The sequence below is a fragment of the Staurois parvus genome, unplaced genomic scaffold (assembly GCF_062004578.1).
Source record: "Staurois parvus isolate SC_StPar_1 unplaced genomic scaffold, SC_StPar_1.0 ptg000023l, whole genome shotgun sequence".
Lineage (NCBI taxonomy): Eukaryota > Metazoa > Chordata > Amphibia > Anura > Ranidae > Staurois > Staurois parvus.
Genome location: NW_028317819.1, coordinates 4,663,467 through 4,685,933, shown reverse-complemented (window position 1 = coordinate 4,685,933; position 22,467 = coordinate 4,663,467). Strand labels below are relative to the sequence as shown.

General features: G+C 40.8%; 1 protein-coding gene across 1 annotated transcript in view; it reads right to left on the bottom strand.

Annotated features, from left to right (window-relative positions):
- Positions 1 to 3,681: 3,681 nt before the first annotated feature.
- Positions 3,682 to 22,467, bottom strand: part of DAZAP2 (DAZ associated protein 2) — a 42,238-nt gene continuing 23,452 nt past the window's right edge. The window contains exons 2-4 of the mRNA XM_089692922.1: positions 15,862 to 15,983; positions 15,407 to 15,649; positions 3,682 to 10,870 (exon numbers count right to left, since the gene is read on the bottom strand). Of these exons, the coding sequence (XP_089549048.1) occupies positions 10,742 to 10,870; positions 15,407 to 15,649; positions 15,862 to 15,983 (494 nt within the window). The 3' untranslated portion in view covers positions 3,682 to 10,741. The remainder of the gene's footprint in view (positions 10,871 to 15,406; positions 15,650 to 15,861; positions 15,984 to 22,467) is intronic.

Here is a 22,467-nt window from a genome sequence, read left to right as displayed (position 1 = left end):
AGGCCGTCAGGATTTGAATAGCAAGTTTCGATTGTGCTTTTGTGAGGTCAGGATGGCAATGATTCAGCAGTTCAAAAGCAAGGTTGGGGGTAAATGGCTTTTCAAACAAGGTGGAAAGAATTCTAAATGTATCAACCCAGAATTGCTGCATGATTGGGCACATCCACAAGATGTGTACATGAGTTAGCCATTCCCTACAGCCACAAAAACAGATGAAGAGGTATGTAGGGAGGAATATAGAGATTCTCACCAGGACCAGATACCAGCGCAGGAGGACCTTATAATTAGTTTTAGCAGCTAGCATGTTTTGTGAAAAGGAATTGGTTATAGCCCAAATATCATCCCAATCTTCCAACTTCAAGGTAATACTCCAGTTGTCCAACCAGTAGATAGTATAAGAGGGCAGACAGGAAGATAGTCATATGGTGAGAGTATAATTTTGAAATACCTTGAGGAATGAGGATCTGTGTTACAGATCCCTATGAAAAGGGTCAAGCTTGTGAGTGCTCATTCTTGATCATTTACCATGGGTGTGTAACCTGTGGCTCTCCAGCTGTTGCAGAACTACAAGACCCATGAGGCATTGCAAGACTGACAGTTGCAAGCATTGCTCCCCAAGGCATGATGGGACTTGTAGTTCTGCAACAGCTGAAGGGCCACAGGTTGGACGCCCATGTACTACAGGAATGATAAAATTAAAAACAGGGTGTCCCTTATTCACCTGGACCCTATATATGGTCCAGGCTTCACCATCACAGTGAGCATACTCCCAAAGGAGTTTTTGTTCCATAGACCAGGAACACAGCCCTGGAACTGTAAAACACCCTGTGGCTAACTATACATGTTGCACCAAGTGCCAAGGTGAGTGCCCACACAGGATCCAGTCCCTGAAACAACAACGCAGGCCATCCCCACAGTGTGGGGTCTGGGTACAGCTACCAAGGTTTTACTGAGGTTGCACTGATCCAGATGCACTACTTGTATTGTATTAGAATAGCCTTTTTCAACCAGGGTGCCTTGAGGTTTTTAAAAAAAAAATTTTTCCCAAAAAATGACAAAGTGCAACTTAAAAAAAAAAACCCACCATGCTTCTTACTACATACCATGGACTGTACTTTCCAAAAAAACAAAGCATTTGGGGGATTTCTGTACTGTCCTGGCATTTTTGGGCCTCAAGAAATGAGCTAGGCCGTCAGTACATCAGGGTTCATTGATTTTCAGATAAAAATATAACTTTCCAACAGAGAAAATAATAAACACTTATTTGGGTTATTTTCACCAAAGAAATGTAGCAGAATACATTTTGGCCTAAATGTATTCACATTTATTTGCAAAATTTTATAACAAACTAAGAAAAATTAGTTTTTGGTCTTTTGCTTATTTAGCAGTAAAAAAAAAAAAAAAACCCTGTGTTGATTAATCACTTGCCTACTGGGCACATTTACCCCCTTCCTGCCCAGGCCAATTTTCAGCTGTGTTGCACTTTAAATGACAATTGCGCAATCATGCAATACTGTACCCATATGAAATTTTTCTTTTTTTCACAGAAAGAGCTTTCTTTTGGTGGTATTTAATCACCACTGCAGTTTATTTTTTGCTCAACAAATGAAAAAAGGCCAAATATTTTGGAAAAAAAAAAGGTTTCGGTTATAAAATTTTGAAAACAGGTAATTTTTCTCCACTGATCGGCATGAACAGCCAGCAGCACTGATCATCAGGACACTGATTATCACTATAGATGCCCCCTTCGACACTTGCCAGTCATCGGCTTTCCTCTTCTCACGCTGTGACAGCATGAGGAAAGGAAAAGCCAATAATCAGCAAGTGTGTTTACATTACATGATTGGACACAGCTGATCATGTGCTTAAGGACTACTGTGATTGGAGTTTTACCTCTCTCTGTGATCAGCTGTATTTGAAGGGCTCAGTGATCACAGAGTGCAGCGGGAGCGGTTCTGGGAGGATGTCAATAACCACTCTCCCAGAACTGGACAACCGCGCTGTAGCTGTCATTTGACAAGTGGTTAAATATGACCAAAAGAAAGCTCTATTTGTGCAGTCATGAAACACTGTACCCATATGAATTTTTTTTTCCACACAATTGTAATTCAAGTGCAACAGTGCTGAAAGCTGGCCTGGCAGGAAGGAGGTGAAAGTGCCCAATATCTAAGTGGCTAAGGCAGCCCCTTTATTGAAATAGGCTGCCTAATACACCAAAACATTTATGTACAATTCTTTGTAATGTTGCACACCACAACATATGGCATTGTAATACTGTGTCGTGCAGACCAACACAGGTGTGTATGAGTACCATTTAAAGTGAATGGTACCACAGCACAACAGTGTGAACCTGACCTGAAACTGGTGGGGGGGAAAAAAAAAAAAAAATAGTTTAACTGGCTCGAGTTCTTCAGTTTCTTCTTTGTTTAGAATTGCAGATTGTATTTGGTGAACAAGGATAAAAATTAGGCCATAGACTTCAGCTTTTGTAAGACCATTACGTACAGCAATATTCTCACAGACCTGGAGAAAGCATGCAGTAGGTAAAGCTGTGCACACTCATTCTGGTTAAAGTGGTTGTATACCTCTGACATGAAATCTGTCAAAGCATATCCTTCTATACGGTGTACTTGTCGAGAACCAAAGCACTTCCTGGACACAGAAAAAAAAAAATATAGCAGGGGAGGATAGCTCCAGCACACAGCCTGTGATTGACGTGTGCATGTCCCTTAAATCAGAATCAGAGTTTTTCTCCCTTAGCTATTAAGTGTGTGAATTCAGATACACACCCCCTTCTTCATGATGCTGACAGATTCTGTGTAAATTCTGTATGTTGTAGAGGGTTGTACAGGACAGATGGCTGCAGATACAGCTTATGTAGTAGGATCTGTTTCAGATCTGTGTATCACCTAAAGCTAGTCACTTCAGTGGTTATATGTAAGGGATTTCAACCACTTTAAGTGGTGAAAATGCATGGAAACCAGGCAACACTTTAGAATGTTCCTCAGTATTGATGTTCTTTACAGTACAGCTCCTTGGTCAATAGACTCCTGAAGTTAAAATGAACTTATACATACCCCTATATATAAATAATTGGGACAAGCGTAACACTGGAAAGCCTGCAAGTATCATGAGAAAATATAGCTGTTGGGTCTACGAATGTCTTCGAAATGATATAAAAATACATGGCTTTTAAAACGTTAAAATAACGCATACATGAGGCAGGAAATCCTTAGGTAAAATAAAAATTGAATAGACTATAGGTTCCCTTTAAGAACAAATAACTGGGTTTTATTCTTATAATTTCTCGACTTTGATTAACATCCACATTTAGTTGGTAGTTTTCCTTTCGTGTTTTTGGGAAATCAGAATAAAAAATATCCCCACTTGGAGAAGACTGATTATTGCTAGAGGCTATAGTAGCAGCTTGCAATAATCACATGTAAAATCCAGCAGGTTGGTTGTACCCAAGCTGACTGAGTGGTCAACTTGGGTAAATTCAGCCTGCCCATACAGGACCTTAATTTCTAACATTCACTGTGAATATGTAATGTGTAAAAACTGGAGCAGAGGAATTTGTTACAAACAGGCTGGTATGTTCAGAGAAACAACTGAGTCTGCCCATGACGGTGCTGCCATTTAATGAAAAAAAAAAAAATACAAAAAGAATAGTAACACATATTGGAGATTTTCATCCATGAGGTTTATTTCAGCTCATCAGTTTAATCAAATCTTCAAAATATTTTTTACACTCTACATTTGTTTTGAGTAAATATGAAAAAAAAAAATCCACATGTGCACCACAGTGTATTAAAGACACAGACTGTTAAATGCCCTTTAGCACATCAGTCAAAACAACAGCTAACACACAGTATAGAGTGACTAAGTCTTTCTTGAAGACAGGTGTAGCCTGTAGTATGGAAGAATGCAAGCTTCATTCATGTACAAGGAGAATGAACAAAAGCAGATACACTGTGTGTTGCTTTTGAGCAGCAAAGAATATAAACCAATCCTAAAATCTTTGGAACAATAGGGACCTGTAGGAGAATAAAGGGCCTGAAGGATCAACACATACAAGAAACTGGAAGTTTTCTACAACCACCAACCAGGTTCAACTATAATTTTATCCAATGGGTGACTGACGGCAAGTTTGCCAATTCCCCATAAAGCATGTGTTAATCCATCAGGCCTTAAGTGGCTTTGCGAGCAGAAAAGCAGTCATATGCAAAGCTTTAGCTGAACTAGATCCCTAAATGGTCTCTCTTATGTAAAGGGGCACAAACATCACAGATTTTTTTTCTTATGGAGTATATGAGATACCTATGGTTCAAAAGGAGGTAATGTCAAAACAGGGGGTGCATGATACAGGCTAATGTGCAACAGACCCTTATTTTGTTATTACAACCGTTAAAATGGGATATTATACATTATCCAACGTAATGCAGAAAAACTGCCAGTAAGGCTGAACATTTAATTCCTTTTTAATGTCTATCAAATAGGTGCACTTTCAATGCAAAAGATTAATAGTCTAAGGGATTGATAAAACCAGGGGCTTGGCTTGGGTATACCTTCAAAGGGGTGGATTTCAGGGCTTGTTTGCTCTTTAAACTTTCGCTATGTACATAAGGTTGAATCTTTCTGAGCACCAGACACAAATTTGTTAACCGAAAGCTTTGACAGTTATGAAGATCCATGACTGGTGTTTGGGCAGGTTATGCTACATAATGAAAGCAAGGGTAAGAACATAAAAACTTCTACCTACTGTGACAAAAAACAAGGCTGGAGCCCTGTTTGGTCAAGCCACGGATTTCTTACGCATGAAGCTGCAGTGGTCATATCACAAAACATCCAAGTTTACTTTTTAAATTAAAGGATTCTCAAGTGATTTACTCTGCCAGGCTTTACTGCTTTCTTTACTACATCCCTGAAGATTGAATCACGGTAACAATGCAAATTTAATTGTGGTCTGAAGGTGAAAAAGTAGAATAAAAAAAAGATGAACTGGTGAAATCAGGATTTAACTGTTTGACCTGCCTGTACAAATCCTTTGAAATGTCAACATTACAAACATACAGTATACTTTGTGTACTTCAACTTTGCATTTATTTACTTGTCTAGAGATTTAATTTATAAACAAAATAAATGTTAAAGTGGGATTATTAAAGATAAATTCACTTTCAGTGAACTTGTTCTGTAGGAAATCACCGCAAAGTGCAGAGTGCCACGTTAAACACCTATCCCACTTCCCATTCCAGTGATCTGCACTGTTTGACTGTGCCCATTGCCACAAAGCATTTCTTCCAAAAACATCTGACAGCACTTTTTGCATGCTGAGGCCATATTAATTTCTTTGTCTGCACAGTATTCCAGCCAACCTATCGAATACAGTAATTTTGCAGTATGAAGAGGTTTTCAACACAATGGCTGGAATAAGGCTCACTCATAGGAATGAATAGGGCCATGAAGCACATACACAAAAAAGACCCAGCAGGAATATTTTTTGGGGGGAAAAAAAAAAAAGCTGTATGGTGCTGGGCAGGGCTTGAAAAGTACACAGGAATTAGTGGATAGGTAAGTATTTCACATGGCACTCTGCACTCAGGGGTAGTGGGGGATTTATTGAAAGACAAGGACACATCAACTTGTCCATTAGGTTTTGGATAGAGTAGACAAACATTACACATTTACATTGCTGCAAGCGTCACTGCTAATTTACACTTCCTTCCTGACTCAGAAATAGCTGCCACCTGGACAGAAAGTGAGAAGAAATCCATAATTTGACAGTTGTTCCTAGGGTAGAAGGTGGGAAAGGGGGGGGGGGGGGGTCTCCAAAGGTGTTTTCACTTACAATATATTTGCTCTCACTTCCTGTTATTTTTCCAGGATAAAAATTTCCTACAAAGCTCAACTCCATGAAAATGGAAAATCCACCCTTGCAATGCAAACTTTTCAAGGGGGGTTAGGCGTTCTCTATTTTAGGGTTATACGTAAGGTTTCTAGGTTAGATTAGGGATTAAAGTTTGGGTCAGGCTAAATGTTAAAGGACAACTTCATGTTTAATAAAGATGTCCTTTAATAACTGTAGTCCATTTTGAAAAATACCTTCCTCCCTGACTAAGCAATCTTTTCTCCGACAAAGTTCTGGCTGGCCCCTCCTACTACACAAGCATATCAAAGCCTCATTGATCCCCACTGGTGAGCTATACTCCCCTGGACTGATGGAAGCTCCTATGGAGTATGGCTACCCAGAGAAATGATTGGTAGCCACAGAGTGAATGTGCAGCATAAATGAGACTTCTGGGACCTTTCCAGAGTAAAGATCACTGGATCGGGGCGGAAGATACCCCAGGTGAGCTGCATCTAAGGGGCTATGATAAAAGGTGAATTTATCTTTCATGTGTTCAGTTTAAAAAAAAAAAGTTAAGGGTTGTCAGGTGTTCAGAGTTGATTTTAGAAGTTAAGGATTACGATGAGGTAGTGGGCTTTAAAGTGACACTAAACCCACATTTTTATAAAATAAAGCCAACATGCTTAAATATACCGTAAGTAGAATGTACCTTCTGTCTCTTCCTCATTTGTTTCATCTCTCAAACACAAGCTTTTTCTGTTATTAACACTTCCTGTTCTAAGATGGCTACATTCGTTCTCCATGACCCCCTTTTGTATGCAAATGTAGCCACCCTTTCTTGCTTGCCTGTGAGGTGGACTGCACATCTACATGGAGACGCATTCAGCTCTATGGGAATTGTAGTACGCAGAAAGCACAGCATGTGACCAGAAATAAAAAGACACTGTTCACTCTACACCAGTAGCTGAGGATAGGGAGCATTTTTTTTTTCTTGCGTGCCCGTAAAGCATTGCATTCATGATCAGCAGTTCACTGGTGCATGGCAATGCTACTGCATACTGTCAGTACAAATGTCTACCCATAGCTCGATACCAGATACGGGCAGGCAGTTACTGAAGTTAAGGAAGATCAATGAACTGAGAAAGTGCTCATCAGCACCCTCCTAGTTCATTGAGGACTACAAGCTGACTGTCACAATGGCTGACGGTAGTTCTAGTTCATTCACGCTGTTTTTGAATTGTGACAGCAGATGTGGGGGGAGAGGATCCCCCTCCCACTGTCACAAAGGGGGATTGGGTCGCGGTGGAGGCAAGTGATTTAGTAACATGTTATGTTACACCCTAAACATGGGTGTAACAGGTAGCTAAAGGTGAACATATATATATATATATAAATATATATATAAAACAAAAAACAGCCATAGCACTCGATATTTTAGAACAATTGATGTAAAAAAAAAAGAAAAAAAAATTTAGTTTAGTGTCACTTTAATTCTTACGGTCAGCCTAAGTGTTAGGTTTATCCTACTTTTTCAGCACCACAAACCCTGAAAGAAATGCTTCCGCCCTGTTCTTAGCACCAGTTAGTAATGTTTTAAATTTCATGTTCACCACTTCTGCAGCCCATGGGCCCATGGTCATGCAGTTCAACGGGATGCAAAAGAATAAATTAAAGGCTGGTTCGCACATTGTGAGGAGACCTGCGTTTTTCTACACTGGATTAAAGCAAGTTACTGCTCGGGCACACTACAACACAGCTGGAAGGTGTGATCCTGTTAGCTGTGGTAAAATGCAGACAAGTAGCAATTTTACAGCAGCACATTGGAAGGCTCGCATATCATCACACCATGCTAGTGTGTGCAGACCATGAATGAAGCATCAATTTGTGAATCTTTACTTTTTTTTTTAAATTTTAATCAAAAAATGTGGTATGTTGAAACATATATCGCACTGAAGCCTCATTGACTCTGAACTGACAGCAGACTGCATGCTAAAACAGCTTTTCAGCATGCGGTGCTGTGTAAACAGGCGCTAAATCTCCCCCATAAAAATAGCAAAAGCAGCATGCAAACAAACTATAGTCATGGAAAAGAGGCACAGAGAGAAGTGGCTTTACATATCACATTCATTTAACCCCTTTACACTATATAGCATTTAATAGAATTTCTAGTAAATGAAGTGAGTTTTACTGTAATTTAAAGCACACCTCTTACATGTTAATAAGAAAGGTAAACCTGCAGCAGCATAGCCCATGTTCTCTGGGGTCACATGTTGACTTTAGACTGCTTTCCCTCTTTACCAGTGCATCATTGGGGCCTTCTGAATAGCACAAACAAGTACTAGTCACATACACGCAAATACTATCACATACAAGTATTTACATAACCCCACACGTGACAGTAGTTTAGACAGCAAGCACTGCATTGTGGGACAAAAAGCAAGCAAGCCTACTCCTAAGTCAGAAGTTTGGCCTTTTCAAGGTTCTACCCTGGCATGCTGAGGAAAAGGTGTCTAAAGCCAAAATGTGGCACCAGAGGATGTATCTGTAGGGTTACTTTTCCTTTGTACTTTTTTGCAGGTGCTTAAAAAGGAAATAAAAAATGAGTCCCTATGAAAATCAACATTTTGGAAATACAATACAAATTAATTTGAGGCGCTTTAACAAGTTGATAGACTCTCATGCTACAAGCATTCAGTATGCCTTAAAAATTACATCACATTAAACATAAGCCCATTCATCAAAACTACATACATTTATTGCATTCAGATTGCAAAGCTTCTCTAGGCAAAGAAAAGAGAACATTGGAAAGACAGGAAAGCATGTGTAAATGTCTATAAAGCAGGAGTCATTATGTATTGGAAATTAATTAAAATAATTGGCAAACAAAAACTTTATTCAGTCATTTGAAATTTTGTTGCTCCTTAAAACTCAGAATCTGCTTTAATCTGTTAATGGACGAATCCCATTTTCAAACGCAAAGCAGGTGTGGTTAATATGGGGCTGTGGAACTGCAAATCACAGCAAATCTTGCAGGTGTGCAGCCAGATGTTACATGGGCAACTATATGAATAGAATCTTTTTTGCTCTCTAGTTAACCAACTTCTTTGTTCACCAGTTAACAAATCGGACATCACTCATTCAAAAAAAAAAAAAAAAAAAGTCTACATACACAGAGAATCGCCCAGTTTGATACCTTCAAATGTGACTAAACACCCCCAGCTGACCAATCTTCGAGAGAAAAATTGATTGGTCAAGCTGGATTTTTCCTGCTGATTGCTATTACTGTATTTCCCCTAGAATTAAGCATTTACTTTAAACAAACTCAGTGCTTGGATGATACATGTATACACAAAATGACTACGGAAAAGCCTTTTTGATGATCAGATTGTGCATCTAATGTCCACAGCCAGCCAGATGTGATCTTATTCACAGGTAGCTGACCCCTTACCCTGGGCCATCTGGGCACACAGGGTTTGAGAGTGTACACTACACTATACACTTGTATTCTAAGGCTTTGGGCATCAGTACGCACAGATATTTGTGACGTTTATTGCCGAATTATATATATATCCCTAGCATGCAGCATCCTGTACTGAACTGTCTGAGTATAGATACAGTACACATGACACATGCTAAAGGACATTTCACACACTGTGTTAGTACTAAAAACTGCTTTTACTTCCTCACAACAACCAATGAGATTTAAAGCTGCCTGACTAGTGATTGTGGGGAGATGCTGCCAAGTCTTAGCATTCTTAGACATTTGATATGCAAGGAGCTGTTCCCAAAACGTTATATTACAGCTTAGACTGGGAAAGGAAGTTAAAGAATCCCAGTAATCAAGTGACAGTGCAAGTTTTCAGAAACCAGTAGTCTTCTGGCAAAGAAACCATTCCAAATAATAATTTATTCTCAAATTAACGTTTTATTATTTAAAAATTGAAGAAAGGATTAAAGCACCTCTTTGCATTTTTTATTGATCATCCTTCAACGCTTCACATATGAAACATGCAGCATTACATTACTCTTGCTTTAACGCACACAAACATTTCCAAAAGGTAGTTTACTCCTTGGCAACCAGTACAGAAATGTACTTTGACAGTGACAAACTTTGCCTAAAAATAAAAAGTGGCAGTGGGGACAATTACATCCAGAGACATCTGATCTATAAAGGAATACGGAGACCTGCCTCTGATACATGTTGTATGCGGACAGTTATCTACATGATCCTTCTGAAAAGATGCTCTAACATGTATGAAGTGAAGTACTAATGCAAGTTATCAGTATTCTCAAGAATTCAATGTCTGATGATCTTGTACTAGAGTAGAGTACTGTCCGTAGTCCACTAGTACAAGGAATTTAGATTTAACAAAAACATTTGCAGAATTTAAAATAGATGTACCAGTATTAAAGAACACTCTTCATATATGTGCACAATATTTACTTTATGCCCTTTATGCAGCTATTATGTCCCAAAAACAGGAATCTTCCAGACCAAGTTAATCTGCAAAGACCTCAGGTTATCTTGAAGAACGCCTGTTCACTTATAATAAAAAGATGAAGGTATGTGCAGGAGGTAGGAAGTGGTATAAAGGGGATGCTAAGCTTTAACTGTATATATATTTTTTGTATTTTATTTAACTTTAAAGGACCTCCTTTTCCTATAACAGGAGTACAGAAAGCACCGAGCAGACATCCCACTTCAACCTGTGTCTAAACATCCTGTATTCTATCTTGGGTTAATATTCTAAAGCAGAACATTGTGGGAAGTGCTCACGCAGTGAGATGTCATTCCTTGTATAAAAGAGTTAGCCCGCTTTATTTTGAAATTTTTTTTTTTTTTTTTATTCTTTTTGCTTCTTTATGCCCCCCTTCGGTGCCTCAGAATCCTTCTCACCACATGGTGTAACCTCCGTCCGAGCCACCCATGAAGTAATTGCCTTTTCTTTGTGTAACCACAACATTGGCACCTTGCATGGCTGCCAGTTGGGCTGCATTTGGAGGACAGCCAGGTGGTGGTGGCTATAAAAGAGAAAAACAAAACAAAAATGCTTCATCAGGTCATACACAGGAATAAGAATAGGATGACTGCTTCTTCTGCCATTATTTAATATGTCATTTACACACTACAGCATCTCTTGGTGAAAGGGCCACTATTTTGTTTTTCAGTGAAAACTACATGAAGAAAAACAAACATACAACTCAACTTTTGCTAAACCATCCCATCCTTTTCAGTAAGGAAACAAAAATGCAATTATCCCTTTTAACCCCATTCCCCTGACCTACTCCACTCTCCCCTTCCACAGATGCATACTTACCTCATCCAAATGGTCGCAACTCTGATATTTGGTTACATCCAGCTAAACAAGTCTTTACTGTGCTGACTACATGTGCACATTACCACCCTATAGACCTCTATGGGACCGTCTCTAGCCTCAAGACATTATTATTAAACAGGATTTATATAGCGCCAACAGTTTGCTCAGCGCTTTACAATATAAAGGGAGACAATACAGCAACAATACAGTTAAATACAAGAGGGATTTGAGGACCCTGCACCTTGGAGCTTACAATCTAGGAGGGAGGGGCTAGTGGTACAAAAAGTAGTAACTGTGGGGGATGGACTGGTAGAGAGAGTAGAAGATTCCATTATTAGCTGAGGGCAGGATAGGCTTCCCTGAAGAGATAGGTTTTCAGAGATAGCCTAAAAGTGAGCAGAGTAGGCAATAGTCTGATAAATTGGGGTAGAGAGTTCCAGAGGATGGGGGAAGCTCTGGAGTAGTCCTGGAGACGAGCATGGGAGGAGACAAGGGAGCTAGAGAGCAGGAGGTCATGCGAGGAGCAGAGTACGGTTTGGGTGATATTTGGAGACAAGATCGGTGATGCAATTTGGGGCAGAGTTATAAATGGTTTTATACGTTGTTAGTGTTTTGAATTTTATCTATTGGACAATGGGAAGCAGTGGAGGGATTGGCAGAGGGGGGTGGCAGATACAGAACGGTTAGTAAGGTGGATGAGTCTGGCAGCAGCATTCATGATAGACTGAAGAGGGGATAGCCTGCGATGAGGTAGGCCAATGAGGAGGGAGTTACAATAGTCGAGGCGAGATATAACAAGGGAGTGAATAAGTTGCTTAGTGGTTTCCGAGGTTTAGAACGGCCGTATCTTGGAGATGTTGTGGAGGTGAAGTCTACAAAAATTCGGACAGTGAATGGATTTGGGACTGAAAGGACAGATGAGAGTCTAGGATTACACCTAGTACCCTGGCATGAGGGGAGGGACTGATGATTGTGTTATTGATTTTGATGGAGAAGTCAGGGGAGGGGGCAAGGGCTGGAGGGAATACTAAGACATGACCCTGATAGAAATCTATGTGGCATTACTTCCCAGGCACAGCTAGGACTGGGAAGACTTGCCTTATTGAATCTAAACAGCAGAACTGCAGCTGTTGGATCACAAGTGAATATGCACCTGTGGAGGGGGCAGGGCGACTTAGGTTAGATCGAGGGAAAGGTGCATTTATCCTTTAAATTGAATAACCACTTCCTGTCCGGACACTTTTACCCCCTTCCTGTCCAGGGCAATTTTCAGCCTTCAGCGCTATCACACTTTGAATGACAACTGCGCGGTCATGCAACACTGTACCCGTATGAATTTTTTTACCATTTTTTTGAGACCGATAAAGCTTTATTTTGGTGGTATTTATTCACCGCTGGAATTTTTATTTTTTTTTGCTATATAAATAAAAGTCCAAAAATTTTGAAAAAGTGTTTTTCTTATAAAATTTTGCAAATAAATATTTCATCATAACTCTGCCAAAATTTATTCTGTTATCTTTTTAGTAAAAAAAAAAAAAAAACAATAAATAATAATAATAATAAGCCAAATTAGTTTATAACCAAAAATAATAATTTTTAAACTTTTTTTTACATTTTTATATTAAGGTTTTGTTTTTTTTTACAGTCACCCTAGCAGTACAGTGTCACCATGGTGACACTACTACTTGTGGGGGGGTGATGAAGGTTTTTTTTTTTTTCTTTTCTACAGTGATTGCTTTTACACCCATATAGGATGTAAAAGCAATAATTTCTCTTTCTCTCGGTCTGCATTCTTGCAGCCATTGAGAAATACTGTGTGAGCTATGATTGGTCAGAGCTTGTCACATGGTACAAGGCTGTTGTGAATACAGATTTCACATGTAGTAAGCAATGATGTCACAATCAGTGGCCAATCAGTGATCACATGATCGGGACCTCGTACAGAGGTCTCGTCCGACGACCGGTGTTTCACTGTGTCTGGAGGACACAGCGGGCACCGGATCGCGGTGCTGCGCACTCCCAGGGAGCGCGCACAACTAGAAATAGCGGGTGCCGTTTATGAACGGCAACCCGCCCCTGGAGTGCCACTGCCCTGCCGTTTAAAAACAGCAGGTGGACGGCAAGTGGTTAAAGTGGTTGTAAACCATTACACATACCCAGTAAAGTGGCTAGCCTTAGGTGATACACAGATATGAAACAAATTCTTCTACATAAGTTGTATCTGTTTATCTGCAGTCTTCTATTCTCTACAGCTGTTCAAAGTGAAGAATTTATACAGCTTCCAGAAAGTAGGAAGGGCGGGAGCTGAAATTACGCTCTGCAGAGCTCAGTGAGGCTGTCAATCATGTGTGCTGGAGCTCTCTCCCCTGTCACTTTTTTTCCTCTTGGTGTTAGGAAAACTTGTCAGAAGTGACTATAGAGGAATGTGGCAGGAGACATAAATGACACTTAGTGCTCTGGACTAAGACAAGTACACACTAAAGACAGATATGCTTTGTTAAAATTTCTTGTCTGTCATGTTTACAACCACTTTAAATAAAAGACAGAGTGGTTCCCAGTCATGTGTTCAGCTATGACAAGTGATCACATGCAGACTGGAGGCCTAATAGCAGATGGCACTGCAGCCTATTTAAAGTGACCCTATACTTTGCTTAATCAGTCATTTAATGTCCTCCCCAGGACGCGCTGTAGGATCTGTCACCTGCTGTGTCCCATAGACATAGCAGATGACAGATCACTGTACCAGCCCACTGTTGGTACCATGTGATCGCTGTGACCAATTACAGCAAATCCTATGACAATTTTACACAATGGATGGCTTTCATTCATACCATCCATGGTGTATTATTGTGTTGCTTGCGGTGATTGGTCACAGTAATCACATGGTACAGACAGGACCAATCACAGCCCATCCATACCACGTGATGGGCTGTGGCCAATCACAACAAAACAATGAATGAATCAATATTTAATTCAGTAAAAATGATAGTTCATAACAGTGAAATGCACTGGTATAAGCAATCATAGGGTGTAAAAAAAAAAAAAAAAAAAAAAAAAAAAAAAAATCCTTATCCCCTCCCCAGAGTAGTACAATGTTACTATGGTAACATTGTATTGTTCTGGTCAAAGTATGTAAAAAAAAAAAAAAAAAATTCCGCTTTCAGCACTGTCACATTTGAATGACAATTGCGCGGTCATGCAACATTGTACCCATATGAAATTTTTATCATTTTTTCCACACAAAATAGCTTTCTTTTGGTGGTATTTAATCGCCACTGGGTGTTTTATTGTTTGCACTATAAACACAGATATATATCTATCTATCCATCTATTCCCTATAACTTCCCTTTAGACTAGTTAACATACATCAATTTGGATCAATTTTACCAAAGAAATGTAGCAAAATACATTTTGGCCTAAATTTATGAAGATTACTTATTGGCAATATTCTGTATCAGAAAAGAAGCAAACTTTTTTTTTTTACATTCTCAGTCTTTGTTTATTTAGCAAAAAATAAAAGAACCCAGTAGTGATTAAATACCACCAAAAGAAAGCTCTATTTGTGTGAACAAAATGAGAATTTAATTTGGGTACAGTGTTGCATGACCGTGCAATTGTCATTCAAAGTGCAACAGTGCTTGGGCAGGACGTGCCCAGTATTGAAATGGTTAAAGCCAGATGAAATTTCCCTGCAACAGAAGAGCTATAGTCACCTTTCTGGCAGTGTGTGCTTACAACAAAAAAAATTGAAAATACATTTTTCCACTCCTGAATAGGAATACCACATGTGTGCATTACTTGCTGTTTGTACCCGTAGTAGGTCCCTGAAACAATAGTGCGCATTTAGCGGTCATATTTCATGTTGCAGGAGCACTGCAAGTTAGGTTCATACAGCAAGATCAGTTCTGCTACTAAATGTAGAGAATTAGAAATTACAATTGATTATTTTCTATTTAAACACTTATGACTGTTAAATAGTAAGGGGTCCCAAGGATCCAAATTCTAGTCCACAGTAGCAGTCTATTTGCCCCACTATTTACAGTACATACAAGAAGCCGCTCATTTTTCTGAAAATGTAAGCTCTTGGTTGTAACCACGGGCTTAAAACAAGACTGGTTTCACATCGGTGCTAATAAGTTTGTTTTGCTTTGGTTAAGGGATGGGTAAGGGGAAAGATTGTACCATAGTACTAGCAGTATTGGCAACAGGAAAGTAAATAAACAGTAAAGAGAATACTTACTGGCACAGATGCACTACTACCAGCATTGAACCTTGCACCTGCATCAAACCCACCATCCACAATGACTGTAGAGCCAGGGTGATACACAGGTCCAATAGGGTAGTAAGCCAGGGGAACTGAGGAAGTCATTGGTGCTACTGGCATCGTTTGAGGCATTGGCACATACATGGAGTTTCCAGGGTAGGCGGCTGAAAGAGCTGCCATATTATGAGCAGGTGGGTGAACATACCCTTGGCGATAAAGCTGCAGAGAAGCAGAAAAATTGAATTAGGAAAAAAAAATATGGCAATTCCAATGTCATTTCATTTCTTGAACCCCTTAACCAAAGTACCCAAGAATTTCAAAGCTTTCCTGGAAATATGCACAAGACAAAATGTTTTATACAGTAATTTCATTCACAATTTTGACACCTACAAATACATCTGTGGCGGCTGCAAAGTGTTGGGTTACTTTACCTCAGAATAGGCTGGAGGAGAATCTGTATAGGGAGGAGCCTGTGGAAGATGCATGGCTGGTGCATAGACAGACTGTGAATTCTGAGCCTGGTTTGGAAAGGCTGAGGCTGTAGGGTACTGGCCTGTGGAGGAAAAGCAAGGAAAGATATATAGGTAAACATGATGTTATGACTGGTGTTAGTGAACTTTCAGTCCCATATTTAAGCATGCCATTGGGCGTTTCCATATTTCAAGCATTTCTCACAATTCACAAATTTCCACAATTAGACTACCAGTCTCCTGAAACAAGTACAGAAGCCATCCTCTAATTGCCCTTTTTATGTGCTGGGACAAGGGCCAACACATTAAACAAAAACTAGAAGCCAGCAAACATGTTCTTCCCATAACTTCAGGGTTAAAAAAAAAAAAAAAAAAAAAAAAAAGAAGGTTTAAGAATAAAAACACATATCTAACTGGTTTTAACATTTTTAATAAAGGTTATAAAATCCTTATCAAATATATCAATGTGGTTTTCCAGTGTTTTTATTTACATTCTGTCTACTAACACAAGCACAGTGAATGCTACATTTAAGACACGCTTCTGGTGATATTTGGCACCGTTGCCAGTGTGCTTAGATCATTTCCTAACTGAACTTTCAAGCCCTCAAATTAACTGAGTCAGATTTATCACATTTGCAGCACCATGGCAACTACAGATGTAAATAGAGGTTAGGATGTTTCCATCTTTGGCATAAAAAAGGGATAGGTGGATGTAAACAAATAGGGGGTACGCGCGAGGCGCGCCGCCGCCCTATTTGTCCTGCGGATCACCGCCACAGATGTCAGTCGCCGGGTCACAGCCGCTCCTTAGCGGCTATGTCCCGACGATCGGCAGCAAACAGTGACAGAGAGCACAGCTGCAGTGGCTGTGCTGTCTGTCACTTCCTTCTCAGCTCGAGGATGAGCTGATCGAGAAAGAACAGTTTCTCTTTCTCGATCAGCCTTGTCCCGCCCAGTACACACCCCCGCCCCCTAGTAAAACATTCCCCTCACTCCTATAACCCTTCCCTGCAAAATAAAGTTAACCCCTTCCTCTCCATTGCCATTAGTACAGTGTCAGTTTTTTTTTTTTGCACTGATCACTGTATTAGTGTTTTTGGGGATGTCAGTGACCCCAAGTCAGTACCCCCCAATGTCAAAATGTCCGCCGCAGTCCCGCCATAAGTCCCTGATCGCCGCCATAATTCGTATAAAAAAAAACCCTAAAAATCTCAGTATCTTTTCCGCCATTTGTAAACGCTATAACTTTCACGTAAACCAATTAATTTACACGTATTGGGTTTTTTTTTTTATAGCAAAGACATGTCGCAGAATGCATTTTGGCAGAAATTTATGACTAAATTTGATTTTTGCATTTTTTTTTACTGGACATGTTTTATAGCAAAAAGTCCAAAATATAGTTTTTTTTCCTCAAAATTGTAAGCCTTTTTTTTTTTTTATAGCGCAAAAAATAAAAAACAGCACAGGCGATCAAATACCACCGAAAGAAAGCTCAATTTGTGGGGAAAAAAAAAAAAAGGATGTAAATTTCATTTATGTACCATATTGCATGACCGCGCAATTGTCTGTTAAACTAGCGCAGCGCTGTATAGCAAAAAAATGGCGTAAATTGCAGTATTTATACCATAGTTTGTAGACTCTATAACTTCCACAAAAAGCAATCAATATACACTTATTGGGATTTTTTTTTACCAAAAACATGTAGAATACATTTTGGCCTACATTTATAACCAACTTTGAGTTTACTATATATATTTTTTATAGCTGAAAATAAAAAATATTGTTTTTCTTCAAAATTATTGACTTTTTTTGTTTATAGCGTGAAAAATAAAAAGCGCACAGGTGATCAAATTACACCAAAAGAAAGCTCTATTTGTGTGAAAAAAAAAGGACGTAAATTTCGTTTGGGTGCAGCATTGCATGACCGCGCAATTATCAGTTGAATTAGTGCAGCGCCGAGTAGCAAAAAGAGGCCTGGTCATTAAGGGGGGTAAATCCTCTGGAGCTCAAGTGGTTAAACAAGATATTTGGGTACGTATGGAAGAGATTGAAAATACCACGGATGGTCTATGCAATGCTTTACAATCCCATGAAGAGACCCTTAATTCTCACACGGTTCTATTACATCAACTCATGTATCAACAGGATACTGAGAACAGGAACCGCCATAACAATATACGGATCAGGTGCGTGCCAGAGTCTATAGAACCTAAAGACTTAGCTGCAGCGGTTACAGCCATCTTCAACCAGCTACTGCAACAGCCCAAGGATACTCATATTGAGCTGGACCGTGTACATTGTACTCTAGGCCCCAGAAATCCTGACCCCTCCTTTGTCCATGATATCCTATGTAGGGTCCACTATTTCAAGGTCAAAGATGCTATTATGCATGCAGCTAGCACACAAGACACAATCTTATTCAATGAGATACAGCTGATGCTGCTCCCTGACCTCTCCCGCCAGACCCTGAACATGCGCAGGGCCCTGTGCCCCCTCACTCAGCTGCTACAGGATAGACACATCCACTATCAATGGTGGTTTCCTTTTCGAGCTTTTCTGGATGGTAAATCTGCAGTTCTGCACCCTTGGGGAACTGCCTGCTTTCCTTGGGACTTGTGAATTGCCTTAAGTGTCTCTCCCGGACTGGCCCTTGCGGCTCTCGACCCCGGGACTTCCATTTACTTCCCCTTGGCAGCGGTCCGAATGGAAGAAGCGTTCCAGGTCCTCCTCCCAGAAGATTCCTGATGGCCGATTTTCTCTCAGTTCAGGGCGAGAGGCTCTTCGTTAATCCATTTGCATTTGCCGCTGTTCTTGTTGGCTGGTTTCTGAGTTCTGCAGGTTCCTTGCTCTTATTTCACTGCATTCAAATATGTGCCTTTTAAATGTGTTTTTTGTTGTTTATTATGAGGGTTTACGATATACATTTTGTATGGGGAGCAGCTCTTTTTTGGGCGACTCCACTGGAGACTTGTTTCCCCACGGGGGACCTGGGCCGGGACCGCACCATTGTGCCTTTGACGTTCCCCACCTAGGACCCTCAGTGCACTGGTTTGTCACACTGTATGTTATCTAGATGGTTTTTAGGTCTATTAAATTCTCTTTTATAATTTCCCTTTATTTCTGGCTTCCCTTTGCCTATCCTGTACCTTTGGCACTCCCCCCCCCCTTTATTTTTTTTTTCCCCTTTTCCTCCTATCGTCTTGTAGGGGCACTCTTGGTGGTATGTTATTTCCCTTACCTTATCTCCCATATAACAGGTATGACACCCATTGGTTTTTCCTCTTTTAAATGTTGGGGATTTAACACCCCGAAAAAGCAGAGCCAGATGCTTTACCATTTTCACAAAACTAGAACGCAGATTTTGCTCCTGCAGGAGACTCATTTCTACACGGATAGTGTGCCAGTCCTTCGGAACCGCTATTACACTCAATGGTGTCATAGAACTAATGCACAGGCCAAGTCTAGGGGGGTGTCAGTTGCCTTCCATTGTACCTTTAGCCCTGAGGTCTTGGACTGTTTTGGACCCAGCCGGCTGTTATATTTTCCTTTAATTGAAGTATCAGGATTTTGTTTTTACGGTGGCGAATATTTATGCTCCTAATCGAGACCAGGGCCCCTTTCTCTCTGCAGTTCTTTCCGAGTTGTCCGCTTTGGGTGGCCCATGTTTCATTGTAGGAGGTGATTTTAATATAGTCTTGTCTCCTGCTGTGGACACCTCCAGCAGATCTTCTCTCCTTTTCGGTGTTATCTCAAATGAAGTCTCATTTACATGTTCTGCACTTTGTAGACGTGTGGCGGGTCTGGCACCCTTCCGATCGGGATTATAGATACTATTCAGTGGCACGAGTCCTATATAGTCGTCTTGATTATTTTTTTGTTTCACAACCCTTACTCGATTCCCCTATTTTGGCTTCCATTGATCATCTCTTATGGTCCGACCATGCTCCTATTCATCTCATTATACATAATCTCCCCGCGCCGTTACAATAGCTCTTCCTGGCATTTGATACTCAGCTTAGATTCTGTACGTGTCACGGAGGTCACAAGGGCTATACAAAACTTTGTTTTGGATTATTCCTTGGATACCACTGGCCCCCTTAAGTGGGAGGCCCTTAAATGTGTCCTCTGTGGAGTGTTTATCCAGCATGGCTCCCAACTGAAGAGGGCTCGGACAGCGGAGATTTGCCAATTGTTTTCGCTTACCGCAGCCGTAAAGTCTTCCCACAAGCATACACTGGATCCAGGGCTCGCAGTGGACCTCTCTAAGAGCCCGTTGTGACTTACTCCAATTACTGGACTCCTCCTCCCTTATTGCCTGAGATAAAGACTGCAACACCCAGTACTCTCTAGCTAACAAATGTGGTCAGCATCAAGCGCGGGTACTCCACCCTCGCCCGTCTCGTCGCCCAATCCAGCATATCCAAGCTCCAGATAGCACCAAAACCTCAATTTCATCCGCGTTCGAACGCTATTACTCTCAAGTTTATAATTTGTCCCCCACTTCTTCAGCTGTCTCCGTGGATTCCTGCCCTCAGGCTATGACTCAATACATTGCTGAGACGGCATTACCGGTCCTTGATGTGCAGGACTCTCGACCTAGAAGAGCCCTTTTCTGTTCCGGAGGTTCTTGGAGCAATTAAGGCCCCTAAATCTGGCAAGTGCTCGGGCCCTGATGGGTTTACCCCAAGATTCTACAAAACCTTTGCCCCTCTGTTGGCCCCGATTTTGACTCAGGCCTTTAATGCTATTAATGACTCATTTACCCTCCCCGGCCTTTCTTTCTGCTAATACTTTGGTTATTCCCAAACCCGGCAAAGATCCTTCTCTTTGCAGTAGTTATCGGCCGATTTCTCTGCTTAACTTGGATGTTAAGCTTTCTGTGAAACGTATGGCGAACTGACTCTCTCCATTTCTTCCGGTCCCGATACATCACGATCAGGTTGGATTAATTCCCGGTCCGGAAGCTAGGGACAACACTACCAAAACGATCCACCTTATTTCCTACATTAAACAACATTGTTGGAAGGCCTGCCTTCTCTCGTTTGACGCTGAGAAGGTGTTTGATCGTGTTGATTGGCTTTTCCTGCACCTTACTTTATAGGTTTGAGTCCATGGTTCCTTAACCGGATTATGTCCCTGTACTCTCGCCCCATGGCTTCGGTTATCATGAACAGTACGGCCTCTTCGTCCTTTTCTATCTCGAATGGTACCAGACAGGGCTGCCCTCCTTTACTTTTTTTCTTGGTTATGGAGCACCTTGCGTAGGCTATACGGGCCTATGGTTTTATATTAGGCATTCATACTCCCTCTTCTTATCATAAACTGTCTCTCTATGCAGATGATCTCCTAATTTATATGCAACAACCTCTCATCTCTCTCCCCAGCCTGCTTCAGGAGTTCCATAGATTCGGTTCATTTAGTAACTTTAAACTTTCCAAAACGGAGGCATTGAACATCTCTTTACCTGACTGCGTATTGTCTCAACTTCGCTCCAATTTTTAGTTTCAATAGCGCCCGCAGACCATTTCATATCTTGAGGTTACGATTTCTTCTGATCTTACTGCTCTCTACTCAATTATCCACCCCTACTTACGCACAAAGACTTAGCTTCTAGGGGAGCCTCCTCTTTGCCCTGGTTTGGACGTATTACCACCCTTAAGATGGACACCCTTCCGAAACTATGTTTTCCAAACTATCCTGGTCTCTATACTGAAGAGTTTTTTTACTCTTTGCGTTCTCTATCAATCAGGTTTATTTGGCATCTAGGGTTTTCAAGATTGAAATACAAACTGCTCACCTATCCGAAGCCTAGGGGTGGAGTGGGTTTACCTGATTTTCGGGCTGCCCTGTTGTCACGTATGCGTGACTGGTTCTCCAGACCTTTCCATAAAGCCTCCTGCATGGTAGAACAAGACCCATCTCAAACTGATCTTTGGGTTCTCCTCTGGGGCTATAGCCATGACCTTAATCGTCTACATGGCATGTCTTCTTTGACTTTGGCAGCTCTATGCTTGTGGTATAAACACCATCTTCTTACCCTTTTATCCTCCAACCTTCCCCCTTTATCTTCCCTATTTGATAATCCTTCCTTTCCCCAAGGGATGGGATCTTCTACCCTGGGTCCCTTTCCCAAGACCTCTTGGCTGGTGGCCTGAGACTTTATCCACCCTCAGACAGGCCTCCCACTCCTCCCGGGCAGCCCTAGGGATTGGTTGACTGCTTTACATTTGTCTATGTTTTGTAAACATTTACATTCCACCTCTCAAATTCACCGCCCTCTTACGGAGTTTGAGCAATTGTGCTCCCTTTTAGAACCTCCGAAAGTTCTGGCATCTCTTTAGAAAACATTTTGCATGCCGCAACTCATTCTGAACTTCCGCCTTTCAATGGAGCGTGGACTCAAGACACCGGCAGATATACATCTGCTAAGGAGCAGTTTACGTTGTTTCACTTCACACATAAATCCTCTATTTCTTGCTACTCTCAAGAAAAGAATTATAAGCTCCTCTCCCGCTGGTACAAAGACCCCTATTCCCTTCACAGGATTTTTCCATCTGCATCCAATCT